Source organism: Talpa occidentalis, unplaced genomic scaffold (genome assembly GCF_014898055.3).
Source record: "Talpa occidentalis isolate TD23 unplaced genomic scaffold, MPIMG_talOcc4v2.1 talOcc4.9, whole genome shotgun sequence".
Lineage (NCBI taxonomy): Eukaryota > Metazoa > Chordata > Mammalia > Eulipotyphla > Talpidae > Talpa > Talpa occidentalis.
In genome coordinates, this window is record NW_023605305.1 from 64,101,405 (window position 1) to 64,115,465 (window position 14,061).

The window sequence follows — 14,061 nt, forward strand, 5'->3', positions numbered from 1 at the left end:
TCTCAGCAAGATTGTGCTGGACCCCAGGGACACAGAACTGTGCAGTAGATACAGCATCGAGCGTCAGGAGCTTACACTCTAATTATAGGAGGAAAGAAATGAGAATTCAACATGCAAAAAATGTAATGGCCATAAAGGAGCAAAGAGAAACTGTGAGGAATGAGTCACATAGCCAGAGTCTGAGCATTTTATGGTGGGAAAGGATTTCTGAGGATGGTGGCCCTTGTACGACCTGAGTGATTTTGATAGATTTGATGTTGGGGTGATACTCCTAGAAGGTTTATATACAAAAAGCTGCTTGAAAACCACCTCCTCTCCCCCACCTGAGACAGGCTGACCACCTGCTCCTCTCCACCCCCTGAACTTCCACTGTTAGCTGTAACTACTGCATTGTGAATATCCATTAGTATGTTGGTGTCTAGTTCTGGATTCTGAGTTTCTAAGGGTGGGGATTTTATCTTACTCAATACTTAAACATGTATCACCCGGCACTTAGCAGGTATTCAGCAAGTGGTTGTTGAGCTGAACTTCATAAATGTATTTGTGTATATTGGGGGGGCAGAACAAAGATGGGGCGTCTATCCAATTGCATGTGAATCCTCTTGTGGTCTCTATACATCAGCCCCTGCCCATTCCCCATGAGCCTTGTTTTATGCTTCTGTTTGATGACTGCTTTCCGTTGAAGTAAATGTCTTTGCTTCCTTCCCAGGCAGAGCCTCTGTATGAACTGGTGACAGCCACAGACGTTGCCTACTCCAGCACCGTAAGGCAGAACATGAAGCAGGCCCTGGAGGAGTTCCAGAAGGAAGTCAGCTCCTGCCACTGTGCTCCCTGCCAAGGGAATGGAGTCCCTGTCCTGAAAGGTACAGTTTCCAGGCCACTGGTGTCCCTCATGGTGGTCGACACCTGAAGAGGCTGGTTGTGGGGCCAGAATTTATGTCAACTCCTGTAGGGTAAATGAGTTAAAAATCAGGATTGTTATGCCCTCCCACCATTAGCATCTATGACCAGCACCTGCGGTTTTACACGCGCACCTGTAATTATGGACACCTGGACCTAGAGAGCACAGAGCCTGCGTACATGTAAAATAGGGACACCTGTGCCGAGGGAGCAGTCGAGCCAGACTTGACCAAGAGATACGTTGAAATGAACCAAGTGTTAGTATAACTGTTAGCAGACTACCTCTGAAAAAGTCAGGATAGAGGAAACTAGCACATTCCACGCTGCCTGTCGGGACAGCTGGGTTCCAGCTACAAAGACACAAAAAGTAACAGCAGCATTCAACTGAATACCCGAGCAGGTGAGACTGGTGTGCAGCAAGGAGTGGGGATGGACTCGGAATCTCTCCTGGTCAAAAAGGGACCCTGGGCTGAGCAGGGGAAATCTTTTGTGTGTGTCCTGACCAGTCCATGGTGAGAAGAGTAGTGGGTAGTGGTAAGGATGGGGGCTTGATTGCCAACTTTCCGGCTCACATCAGAGTCATTACAGTGGATGGAGCAAACTTGTCAGAGGCTGAAGTCTAGGATTTTATGGTTCTGTTGTGAGAAGTCACAGAAATCTGAGGAAGACTCCAGGCCAGCAGCCAAAACAGGGCTTCAGGAGCAACTGGTTACAACAGATCCCAGTCCAGTAAGCTAGCTAGAGTCAGGGCAGAACCCATGTTGATGGAGTAATCTCAGCAGAGGGATGCAAGAGAAGACCTGTTTCAGAGAGAAAGGGTCCAGTTGCCCAGATGCTATGGAGGACTCAGTGTCTAGCTTCTTGTATGTCTTAGCAAAGCAGACAAACAAAAACCTGAGGCCAGATGTTCTGCCATCAGGTCAAGCACACCCCAGTGAGAGTCAGTTCATCAGGGAGTGCAATATGGTCATCAGTTCAAGATTTTAATCTACAGTTGCTGAAATCTCCTTTCCCTTGTGTATTTTGGATCTAGAAACTGGATCCTGCCTGGGGCTATACAATAGAGGAGAGGAAGTATGTAAGGCCAGAGCCTGAGATGCTTACAGGACCTGACCATGAAAGATAATTCTGTAATTCGGATGAAAGAAATGCCAGGATGACATGTTACAAATTAGCATAAGGAAAGACTCTTAAAGTATCAGAACTGGCCAAAGGTAGGGTGAGATATCTAAAAGTAGTGTGTCCCCCATCTTTAGTGGTATTCAAGCAGAGGCTAGCAATTACCGGTGGTAAAATTGAGCATCAATGGCTATTTGTCTCAGTGACCATTAATATAGTTTCTGGCCCTGAAAACTTATAAGGCTAGGTCAAATGTCAGCTAATGAGAGATGTTCCACAACAACTCCATGTCGTTCCCCATAAAGGCCTCTTGTATGTGTAAAAGACCCTCAATAAAGAGAGGGTATTCTTGACTGAACCTTCCTGTTTTAAACCATTCAACCGAAATGCCCTCTTTTAACCTATTGGAACTGCAGTGGTGTGGAGAACTGGTCTCCGGGAGTTCTTCACTTCACGAGGTATGATTCACGTTCTCTCTGTATTGTCTTCTTAGAATCTCGCTGTGAATGCATCTGTCCTGTTGGATCCCAAGGCTCAGCCTGTGAGGTCACACAGCAGCAAGGTAAGGAGACTTTGGGAATTGGTTGTAAAAGGGAGTTCCAGGGAAGCCAAAAAATAATTTAAAAGAATGAGGTGGGGGCTAGAGAGCTGGACACTGTGAAACTCGAGATCTACCTGACTTTAAATTTTATTATTTTTACAACTGAATGTTCAGAATACTATGCATGGCATTTGCAAGTCATCTGTTTGGATCATTTCAGATGTTTATCTTAATTTTTTTTTATTTCATGAACTCCTGGTTAGCCCTCAGAATCCACCACAGATGACCCTTCCTCTGTAAAAATTCTTCTAATCTTTCAAACTTTGAACATATATCTATTGTAGCTTGTAGCACATTATACTTTAGTGTGTGTGTGTGTGTTAGGCATCTTCTGTGAGTAGGGATGATGTTCCATTTACCTCCAGTTCCCTATGACACAGCATCCATGTTATGTGTTGAATTAACACAGGAAAGACTAAACTCTGATAAAGTTCAGATTCTATGACCAAATTATTACCTAAGAGATCTCAACCTCCTAGTCCTTCTCCCCTTTCTTTTCCTTTCTGTGACTTTTTGTTGATACCATTGGAAAAGGAAATGACACATTCAATAAAAGCAACAAACATTTATCAGGCTCCTTATTATATACCAGATGGCTTGTGGAATGCTTGGCCTCAGCTTGGGTTCAAATCTCATCTCCATCCTTAAAACTGTGACCTTGAGTAACTGACCTCTTTGTGCTCCAGTTTGCTCATCTGTAAAATGGAAATGATGATATTAATGACCCCTCAGAGATACTCATGAGTGGTATAAAGCACCTAGAATGATGCTTAATATATTATAAGAGCAAAATAAGTGTTGGCTAGTTTTAGCACAAAACATGATGTTACTCTGTGTTTTGCATATGTTAAATCCTTTCATCCTCACAGCAGCCTTATGGGGTAGATATTATCTATATCCCCTTTTTATATGGGAGAAATTGAAGTTCAATGTGTTGCTAACTCACTTGCCCAGTGGTGACACAATCAGGGAGTGAGGGAGTGAAGGAATGCAGCTTCAGGGGCACTGGGTGTGACTCGAGCCTTTGCTCTTAGCTCCAACCTGCACAATTCCTTTACCCAGCAAAGTGCTCAGGACTATCTTTATTGTCTCTCCTCCCAGACCTCAACCCCACCCCACCTGCCCACACAGCTACTGAATTCCTACTTGTCAGGGAATCTTTGAACCCCTCTCTGGCTCACATTTTATAAATTGGAAGGCCCCAAGATGTACCCAAAATGACAGCGTGATTTAACAGCTCAGCTGGACACATGGTATAGCATGGTAGACCTAATTGATTATATGCCATTCTCATCAACAGCCAAAAATCCTCCAGGGAAAGGCAAGTTCTATGAAATGGAAAGCATAGTGTATATTACCTCATTTAAAACACACAACAGGGCCTCCCCTGGTGGTGCAGCAGTTGAGCGCTGGGCTGTGAGGCTGCCTGCCAGCCTCTCCAGCGCTGGTTCATTCCCTGGCCGCCAGTGAGGGTCCCACAAAAAAAAAAAAAAAAAAAAAAACAACACAATACTCACAGTAGATAACATAGCCCCTGTTTTATGTATTGAAAAGAAGTAAAGTCCCTTGCATCCTATAGCTAGGAAGTCTCTAAGCTAGAAATGATGCGTTCATTTAACAAACATTGACTAAGGGCCTTCTATCTGCCAGCTTAGGTGTGGAGTTTAGTGCTGAGCAAATCAAAACACAGTTCCTGTCATCAGAGAGATTGGTTTTTTAGAAAGGAAGATGGATGTTATTTCAATTATCACATAAATACATTTAAAGTTGAAGTTGTAGCTGCTATTACAATATGCTCAGATAATTTAAAATATGGCAAATTTATTAGAAGTTAGAGACCAGGGAAGGTTTTCCTGTGAAAATGACACTTAAAATGATCTAAATCAATCTAAAGCATTGAGCAAATGAATAGAGGGAAAAGCCAGGAGAACAGCATGTGCAAAGGCCCTGTAGTAGAGGAAGCATGGCAAGTACAGTGACCTGAAAATATGACAGTTCACTGGAAGGGGAAGATCAGAGATTCAGACTCCCAGAGACTTTTGGCTTATACACTCATCCTACTCATAAGGCACCAGAGTATAAAATGGGCTAATTGATGTTTATTGACTTTCTTTCTCATAGATGTCCCCATTGATGGACAGTGGACTTGCTGGTCAAACTGGTCTCCATGTTCTGGAGGACATAAAACGAGACAAAGACAATGCAACAATCCACCTCCTCAAAATGGGGGCAGTCCTTGCTTGGGTCCTGCTTCAGAAACACTGAACTGTTGAGAAGGGAGATTTGCTAACAGTTGGTACTATTGTGGGCTGCACACAGAGAGAGCTCTGATCCCTTAGAATATTGGGCCAGTTCACCCCTACACCAGCACCACCCAGGGCTGAACCAAAAGTGAAGGACTGTGTTGTTCAGTGTTTAAAATAAAGATGTCATTGTAAAGTGCACATTGACTTGAACAGATAGTGAGTTGAACAAAAACTGTAGGGTCCTTAAGAGCTTAAGCATCTTGGTAATCCTCACTTTGCTCATCTCTATGAGTTTATTTTGCTTCCATTTACTACCAGCCAGGAACCATGTTGAGAATGGTTCATGCTGAAGTCCCAGTATCTAGCAGTGAATTGCATGTAGTAGGCATCCAATAATGAACCAATGAATAGATATTAAATTTTTCTTCTCTTGAGGATTACACTGTCTCATTCAATGATGAAGGCAGTTAATATTCATTGACTGGTTACCATGTGCCAGCTTTGGGGCTCAGTGTGTTAATTCATTCCATCCTCACGACAACCTGATAAGGTGGACGCTATATGAGCCCTCTTGAACAGCTGGGAGAACTGAGACTTGGAACATGTAAGTGACTTTTCCAAGGTCCCAGTGACGAAGTGGCAGAGTTGGGCTGCCGAGTTTTAATTTCTTAACTCTGATGCTCCCTCCCTCTCTATAAATGGACATTTGACTAAGAAAGATACTTTGATGGAATGCAACATAAGAAGGTATGTGTGTGTGTGTGCGTGCGTGTGCATGTGCATGTGTGTGCACACTCATCTATGTGTTATGACAAATCTCCACCATGTACTGACCCGAGGGACCTGGAACCTGGCTCCTCAGCTCCCTTTGATGTTGAGCGCAGGAAGGGTGTGGTTGTGTAGATCAAAAGCAAGAGTTTGGAGACCTGAGCTGAATTGTGCTTAACAAGGAAGAGACAGGATGCCCAGAAAAAGATCCTGAGATGGAGACTAGAACCAGGAGAACTGATCTGACGAGGAAAAGGTTTGCAAAGACGAGTTGGTCGCAGAGGAGAATCGTGTCAGAGAGTTCACATTGATGGCTGAGGGCAACACACCTTTCCCTGCCCCAGTATATCTGCTTTCCTCTGCTTTGGTGCAAATACCTCTTGGGGAAAGGAAGTATGTGAAGAGGAGAATCAGAGAGCAATTGACCTTCTAGGGTACTAAGCACCTATCCTTTTAGAAATGTTTTGGATTGCATCAAATGATCATTTAAGCTCTATTGTTCTCCTTCTTGCTGATATTAAAACACCTCTTAATCTTTTCTTTGTTTTTGGGCACTTCCTGTCTGATTGCAGAACTTTGTGTGAATTTGTTGAGATCAAATTCCTGGGAAAAAAACAGTCTGTTGGAGGTGAATAGGCTCATCCTATTCATTTTCATCCTATTTGTTTTCAGCCACATGCTCTCCTTGCAGTTTGTTGGGGGGCTCAGTGCTGAGACCTAAGACCTTAACACATTGAGGACACCCAGTTGGGCCCCACCAGCACTCTGGGCCTGAGCCACTAGAACGGCCACCAGAAGCTGATTCTTCCCTGCTTGGGCTTGTTGCAGCAAGCATGGTGATTCTGTCTGCCTTCCTACATCCCTGCGTCCCTGCAATTGAGCTGACGGGTCTGGGCCCTTGTTTGGCTTAATATTATTGCTTTGCAGTCTACTGTTATTTCAACAGGCTAATCCAATAATGTTTTATCTCTTTCATTATACCAAGGCTGTATAATTTTCTTGAGTTATAATCTATCTTCTTTTAAGATTCCCCAGAGATGGGGGAAAGCAGGTCTGTCTTTGGTTGATGGGAGACTCCCACGAAGCCGACACGAGCACGTTGAGGCAAGCGCCGCCAAATTAAATTCTGAATCTCAATCACAGCCACCGCTTCTAATGGGAAATTTGAGTTGATTATGGAGATGACAGCCCAGGTTCGCGTTTATTGCATTTAGCAGAAATTGTTTATCCTATTAAATATGGTCTTGAAGGAGAGACAATTGAATTGCAGAGCACCAGTGAATACCCGGGTGACGCCCAGGCACTGCTAAACTGTGTAATAATTATATTCTTATTTGTGGGCTGAACTTCCCCTCGTGGCTCTTTCTGCAAACAAATGCATTTAGGAGGAGGCTGGAACATAATGTAAGAATTAAACAAAATAAATGCAAACTGCGGTTTTTGAAAACCTTGGCAATTGGAGCTCAGGCTGGTATAGCCATGGAGGAGCCGGGTATCCGTGGGGTACAGTTCAGGCAGCGTGCATTGGCAGGGGTCCTGGAAGCTTGAACACAGCACAAGATAACCTGGATATGGGAAGGTTTTGCATACAAGAGCATGAGCGCCTGAACTGCTTTGAGCTGCACCGTGAGCTTATGGGGGTGGGGGGCTCTGTGCTTCCTTCCCGCATGACCTTGGGCTAATAACAAAACTTCTGTGGGAATAATAATTATTATAATTATTTTAACAATAGCAATAACAATAATAGCTGCCAATTATAGAGTACTTCTCAGTTTATGAAGTCTTTTAACTTACATTATCTCATTTAATCTTTATCTGAATTAGATGGGGGTAGATATTAATACAATCATCAGGTGACAGGTAGAGAAAGCTTGAAAGGGAAATGTGATTCTTTCCCTGGATGGGCTGACTGTGAAAATCAAGGTGAGATACTGAGGCCTGGGAAACTTCAGAGGAAAATTTCAGCTTTGTTTTAAAGATGAGAATTCTGGCCCACTCCCAGGCACTTCTGAAAAAGCCCTCGGGAGAGAGGGGGCCTAGAGCAGGAAGTCCTTAGGACACCAGTCAGGTCTTTCTGGAGCCTTCATGATGAATATCTTAATGAAGAAATACTTTGTTTTATAGGTTATGGATGTCCTTAATGGCAGTATGTGCACTTGCCACTGTTTCCAGGTTTTTACAGATATTATATTATGATGGACTCATTTATTATCTCCTAATCCTTCTCAAATATAATGTCCATGAGGACAGGGATAGAGTCTGGCACAGGCCTCATTTAGTCTGAGACCCAGTCCTGGCCCTGGCACAAGCAAAGCTGTTGTGTGAATTAATGAGCTGATCGGGAGGAATGTGAGGCCAAGGGCAGAAACTTCCCACGTTAGTGAAAAACTAGTGAATTTGGTGACTTCAGGACACCTGAGGTACAGCAATCCCTGAAATAGGGGCAACCATGCAAGCCAAGGTGGAGGGGCACCCTCACTAGGCTTTGTGGGCAGCATTACAGAAGGAAAGTGACAGAAAAAAATGATGTCAGGTAGGGACTGAGTTATTTCAGGGTGTTGATTTCCCAGGACTGCCAGACATCATCAGGGAGACTTTACAGAGGGAGGGAGAAGAGATGTATGCAATCACTGGTGGGGGAAAAGCTGAGAAATGTGAAAATCAAGGTGAGATGCTCACATTCACAGGGTGGCAAAGAAACCAACGCTCAAGAAATGGAGGCCTTCCCAGTAAGTGGCCAAGAGCACGATTACAGAGTAACTTAATAATAAAAGGTCTTCCAATGTTGTGCCTCCACCTCATTTGCTCATCTGTAGATTTGTTTTGAACCCAGAATGCCTCCCTGAAAGCTCACTGCAGTACCCAGAACAGTACACTTTCAGCTTTGAGATTCTCTGTTTATTGAATGTTGTCATGAAATCAGATTTTTCTAAGGGGTATGTGCCTCTTTGAGTTATCTTTTGAACATTAGGACAGAGTCCAGGACTGCAGCATGAGAAACTCGGCAAGGGGGTGTGGTTTACCTGGGGGAATGTCACAATGTCTTGGACAGAACTGGCCTAAGATGAGGAGACCTAGCTGTGTCGTTGTGCTTAGAAGTAGCAGCTCTGGTGCTACACTACCTGTGCTGGACTTCAACTGGCTCTGTAACTTATTAGCTTTGTGGCCTTTTGCAAGTTAGTACCCATCTGTGCCTCCATTCCCTCATCTGTGAGATGGGGGTGATGACAGTAGTAGCCTCCTGTGGGACAAAGTCAGCCTCCACACATCGCTGTTCACTGTCACCACTATTGCTGGGGATTCTCAAAACATCCACAAGAATGATGGTTGGTTGGTTGTTGGAAGTTATTTAAAACTGCTTTAAAGACATTTCCATGCCAAACCCATTACAACCCATGAGAACAAGAAAAACACAAAATAACTGAGATCCTAGGAGATGTCTTAATATAGGACATGGAGGGGGTTTATATCCCAAGCTCTGGGTTATTAAGGGAAAATGTAACAGCATAATAACTAATATTTGCAGAGGGCATTACCAGTTACAAAGAACTTTCACATACCTAATCCAGCTTAATCCTTTCACTGTCTGCAAGAAGAAGGATTTATTATCTGCCTTTGACAGGTGATGAGATGGAGCCTCGGAGAGACTGAGCAATTTGCCCAAGACCACACAGCTTGAAGGTGGCAGAAACACCTCTCTCAAAGAGCTCTTGCCAGGGTGCTCCCCAGCTTCCATTGCAGCAAAAGCAGATCCAGTTTCATCACACAGCAGGTGCCTGCTGCCTGCCCCCTTACATAGAAGAGGCAGAAAAAGCCTCTGAGTCTGGCATGTCTCCAGCAGAGAAGCAGAGCCCTTCAGAGGGCCTTATGGAAGTCAGCAGTGTAACACCCAGTGCCACCACTTCCCGGCTGAGTGGCCTTAACGGAGTCTCCTAGCCTCTCTGTTCCTCAGTGTCTTCAGCAGAAATGGGGTCAATACTCCCAAAACACAAGGTACAGACTGAATGACATGACATGCCAAGGGACTGCTATGAACCCAAAGGCCCGATGCATGGCAGATGCTCAGGTACATTCCCATTCTTGGGTGCTGAACTAGCCAAGCCTGCCTAACATCACCTTTTTCTTACCCTGCCTAGCCTCTTTCTCTTTTCGAGCAGATAGAGTGCATTTTACAGAATAGGAGGAGAAATACAGATCACATTTGCAGTGGGGCATTCTTGAAGGATTGTCAGAGAGAGTCAAGAGGCTGGTCTGACATTCACCTCTGTGCAGGGGGCTGCTCCAGAGCCTGGGCACTCCTGTTATCAGCGTTTGCATCCCCCGGTTATCTCGTGTCTACACCTTGCAACCCCAGGTGTTCCTCCATCCATCACTGGCCATTGTCTGGTATCCTTTCCTCCTTCCCCTTCCCCCTCCTGCCAGACGGGCCTCCTTGTTAATAAGCCAGTTTGTTCATATCCTGAAAACTATCTGATTCTGGCCCCTTTTATCCCAAACACCACCCATCCATCAACTGCTTGCTCTACATGCTTGGTTAGGAAAATGGAAATGGGGGAGGGAGACAAATAATAGATAAAACTTCTTAGCTGCTATCTCTAAAGAAATAGAATGGGCAAATAGATCCATTAGACATGTATCATGCCACCGGACAGCAAAGTCAGTTTGTAAAAACAGGCTAGGATGGGAGGATTTATCTCCCATTTTAAGCTGTTAATATAGAAGGGAAACATATTTTCCTTTATCTCTTCCAAGGGGGGGGGGTACCCCAAGACCATGATGCAGAATTTTTAACTCATTTTGATGGACTTCGCTAAAGTGGAAAAGGGTAGACATGCTATTAGATCCACACAGCACAAGCAATGGGCTGGCTCACCACTGATGCGCTCAGAAGGTTGTCAGGTTCAGGACTCCTGTGAAACCACCTTCCATGGGCTTCTCTCTTACCTGTTCTGGCCCACTATTGCAAAGCCTGCCTCTGAGCCTTCTGTGCTCTCACAGAGGCCAGGAGAGAGCAGCATCCAAAAACAACTCTAACAGGGGGAAGACAGAATTGGACTTCTAGTGGTGAACTGAATGTAGTACAGTCACATGTTAATTTTTTTAAAAATTTATTTATACAAGAACTGGGGTACAGGCCAGATGTGTGGGAGGGTGAATGGATTCACCAGAGATAGTGGGGAACATAACAGGCTGACTGACTGAAATACACTGCTGAGGGGAGTAGCGGGCGAGACAGGAGAGGTCTGCCGCGCCATGTTGATTGCTCCACAGCCTGCGGGGATCGAACCAGCACTGCAGAGGCTGCGGACAGCCTCACAGCACTGCGCTCAACCACCTGTGCCACCAGGGGAGGCCCTCATGTGTTAATTTTTAATGATATACCTGAAAAATATAATTCAAAAAAAGAATGACCTAGCTGCACCATTTTGGTTCATGTACAGTTAGTTACATTGCAAAGTCTAAGTGAATATCTTGCTATTTTATTTAAGTGGTCTATTGTTTGAGCATTTTTTTTTCAGTTTTAAAAATATTCCTGGAAAAAACATGTGTGCACAAATGCACAACTTAGAGGAAACTCATGGACTCCTGGACAAAGTTGTTTCCCTCCCACCCCATCAAGAAAATAAGATGAAGTTTCAATGCTAGGATGCTGGTACAATGAAGCATATAGATCTAGCCTTCTTGGAGTTGTGAAACAGGAAATTTCACTGATAATGAATGTAAATTAATTAGAAATAAATGGATCTACTCCCATAGAGCTTCTCATTAAAAAAAAAGAAAACTCTTATAGGTTTCCCCACTAGCCAAAAGTAGAGCCTTCCTGTTTGGGAATGTGGTCATATAAAAAAAATTCCATATAAATTAATGGTAATAATGTTCCCAACCTCCCCCTACCACACACACACCAATAACCTATCAGACCATAACAGTTCACATAAGAATGTTCTACATTTTGACAGCAGAAGAGACCTACATGCCAAGGACTAAGCCAGGGTGCTGCAGCTCCAAAGGTCAGCATAAGTTCCACCTACCTTGGAAGAAGTCACTATGCAGGGTAGGTAACCAAGCAGGTGACAGTGATAGAGTTTGGAAAATGCTGGAGTACAGAGCTATGTGAGAGGGTAGCACCTGATAAAGTGGGAGATAATGGGCGGGGTCAGAGTTGGTGGTCTAGGTGAGTGGACTTCTCACTAACCTCCTGATGGATGCTGGTGAAGAACTAAAGTGAGGTGGCAGTTGGTGAGCAAGGTTGCTTCTGGAGGAATACATATGTACAAAGGCTTGGGAAAGACAACAAGCCCGAACTCTTGAGGGAGCTAAATGGGAACTAGTTCATTCAATAAGCAAATATTTATTGAACCCCTGCTAAGACCATATATTCTAGTTGCTTGGGATCTAGCTATGAGAAAGCTTGCATACTAACTTGGGGAGGCATAGAAAGTGGGGGAAAGAATAAACAAATCTATAATCTCGGAGTGACAGTGCCATATAAGAAAAAAATAAAGGGTTAATATTTGAGTAGGGACTAAAATGAAACAAGGAGTGAGTCTTGCATGAACTCATTCAGGGCAAGGAGTACTTCAGGCAGAGTAGATAGCAGGTACAAAGGTCCTGAGGCATAATACTGCATGGCATGTGTGAAGAGCAAACAGCAAAGAAGCTTGAATGGTTGAAGCAGCATGGAAGGAAATGGAGTCAGAGAGAAAGAGCTGGTGGCTGGTCATATAGGACTTTGTCTTTTGTGTTAGGGACATTAGATGTTCAGTACAATTGGCCCATAGAGTCTGAAAAGGGAGATGAAGATAGAGTAGTGCATTGAGGTCAGGTCAGAGAGAACCTTGTGGATAACATTGAAAATACTTGGGCTTCATAACAATGGCTGTGGGGTACTGAACCACAAGGGGTACCAGAGGTGAGCAGGGAAGTGGCCACGTGTAGAAATCTCCACAAGGCCAAGCACCAACTGCCTTCAGCAAAGGTCCCAACTCAGTCCACCCAGCCTGAGAAGGGTAACCATCCCAGACCCCATTTGATGGCTCCCCAGTTTGGTGACTCTGTGGGTGCCATTCCCTTGCATTTTTCCATCTTCACCTTTCTTTGCTTGTCAAATTCCCACTCACTTCTGAGACTCTTCTGGCCTCTATCCTCCATGCTATCTTCCCCGCCCCCCAGGCTAGCTTGCATAGGCCCCTGTTACGGGGCCTGTTGCCATGGCTCACAGGCCTCCACCAGAGCCTGTGTTCTTACAGGGCCGGGGTCATGTCTGCTTCATTTCTGTACCACACACAGCACGGGTGCTGGCACGAGCTCACCAGGGTGCTTCCTCCATTTCCCAAATGAAGGGGTAGCAGCCTCAGCTGTCTCCATGAGAGGGAAGGCTCTGTGCAGTGCCCGCCCCTCACTCTGCCATCTCTCATTTCTGCAATGCGATTTTTGAAGCCTACCCTTTCTCTCTGTCCATTTTCTTCACCCTAAAGGCATATAGTTCAGACGAGATTCATTGAGTGCTGAACTCTTTAGATCTTCCTCTATCTCAAGGAAGAAAAAAAGAAAGCCTCTCCTTATTGCTTTTCATCCTGTCATTAATTTACTTTTCAAAAGACACCTTGTCAAGCTGAAGATTATATCTTTAAACCATGTTTTTACATCCACTACCTATAAAACTGTAGATTATAGATCTGCTTAAAGGACCTGAGGGAGAATACGTTTGATAGCTTTATGCCTTTTGCTTTGTGAGAGCCAGTCATTCTGCTGCTGCCGCCGGAGCTGCCACGGCAGCTGTATTTTTATTTCTAAAACTGCTAGGGTTGCAGCATTCTCAGAGGAGTGGGGCAGACACTGGCCTTGGCACCACTCAGGTGACAGGAAGGTGGCACTGTACCTTCAGCTGCTGGATCTGGCTCACAGGTGATCCAGGTAACTGCTTCATCCCCCTGTATGATCTGCAGCCTAGATTAGGACTTGCCTCCTCAGGAGCTTCTTTATCTCCGGTTTCTGCCTCTCCCTGGCCCCAGGCTTCTTCCCACAGGTCCTGGCAGCCAGTGCTTTGTGGAGCAAAGGCAGGGGAGTGTGTGCTTGATGCACTCACCAGCTCTGTGACCCACAGGGTCACTGAGACTCGGTTTCCTTAACTGTAAAATGGGACTCATAAAAGAGGGCCTTGATCCAGTAGATAAAGAGCACAGATAGACCCTACTGTTGCTCGCCACTTGTTTTGTCACATACCGCATTCCGTAAAATGGAAGGACGCCGAGGTGTGGGTTCAGCGTCTGCTGAAGGGCTCTCATCCATGACTGCATTGGAATTGCCTGAGGAGCTTTTAGAGCTACTGATATCTGCTTCCCACCCCCGCAGATTCAAATATAATTGGTCTGACATGCAGTCGCTGGACATCAGGGTTTTTAAAACTCCCCAGGTGATTCTAAT

At 44.8% G+C, this 14,061-nt stretch overlaps 1 protein-coding gene across 1 annotated transcript in view; it reads left to right on the forward strand.

Moving 5' to 3' along the window:
• C8B (complement C8 beta chain) overlaps positions 1–5,053 on the forward strand; it is a 40,850-nt gene extending 35,797 nt beyond the window's left edge. Inside the window, exons 11-13 of the mRNA XM_054691540.1 lie at positions 710–863; positions 2,513–2,581; positions 4,742–5,053. Of these exons, the coding sequence (XP_054547515.1) occupies positions 710–863; positions 2,513–2,581; positions 4,742–4,893 (375 nt within the window). The 3' untranslated portion in view covers positions 4,894–5,053. The remainder of the gene's footprint in view (positions 1–709; positions 864–2,512; positions 2,582–4,741) is intronic.
• Positions 5,054–14,061: the final 9,008 nt, after the last annotated feature.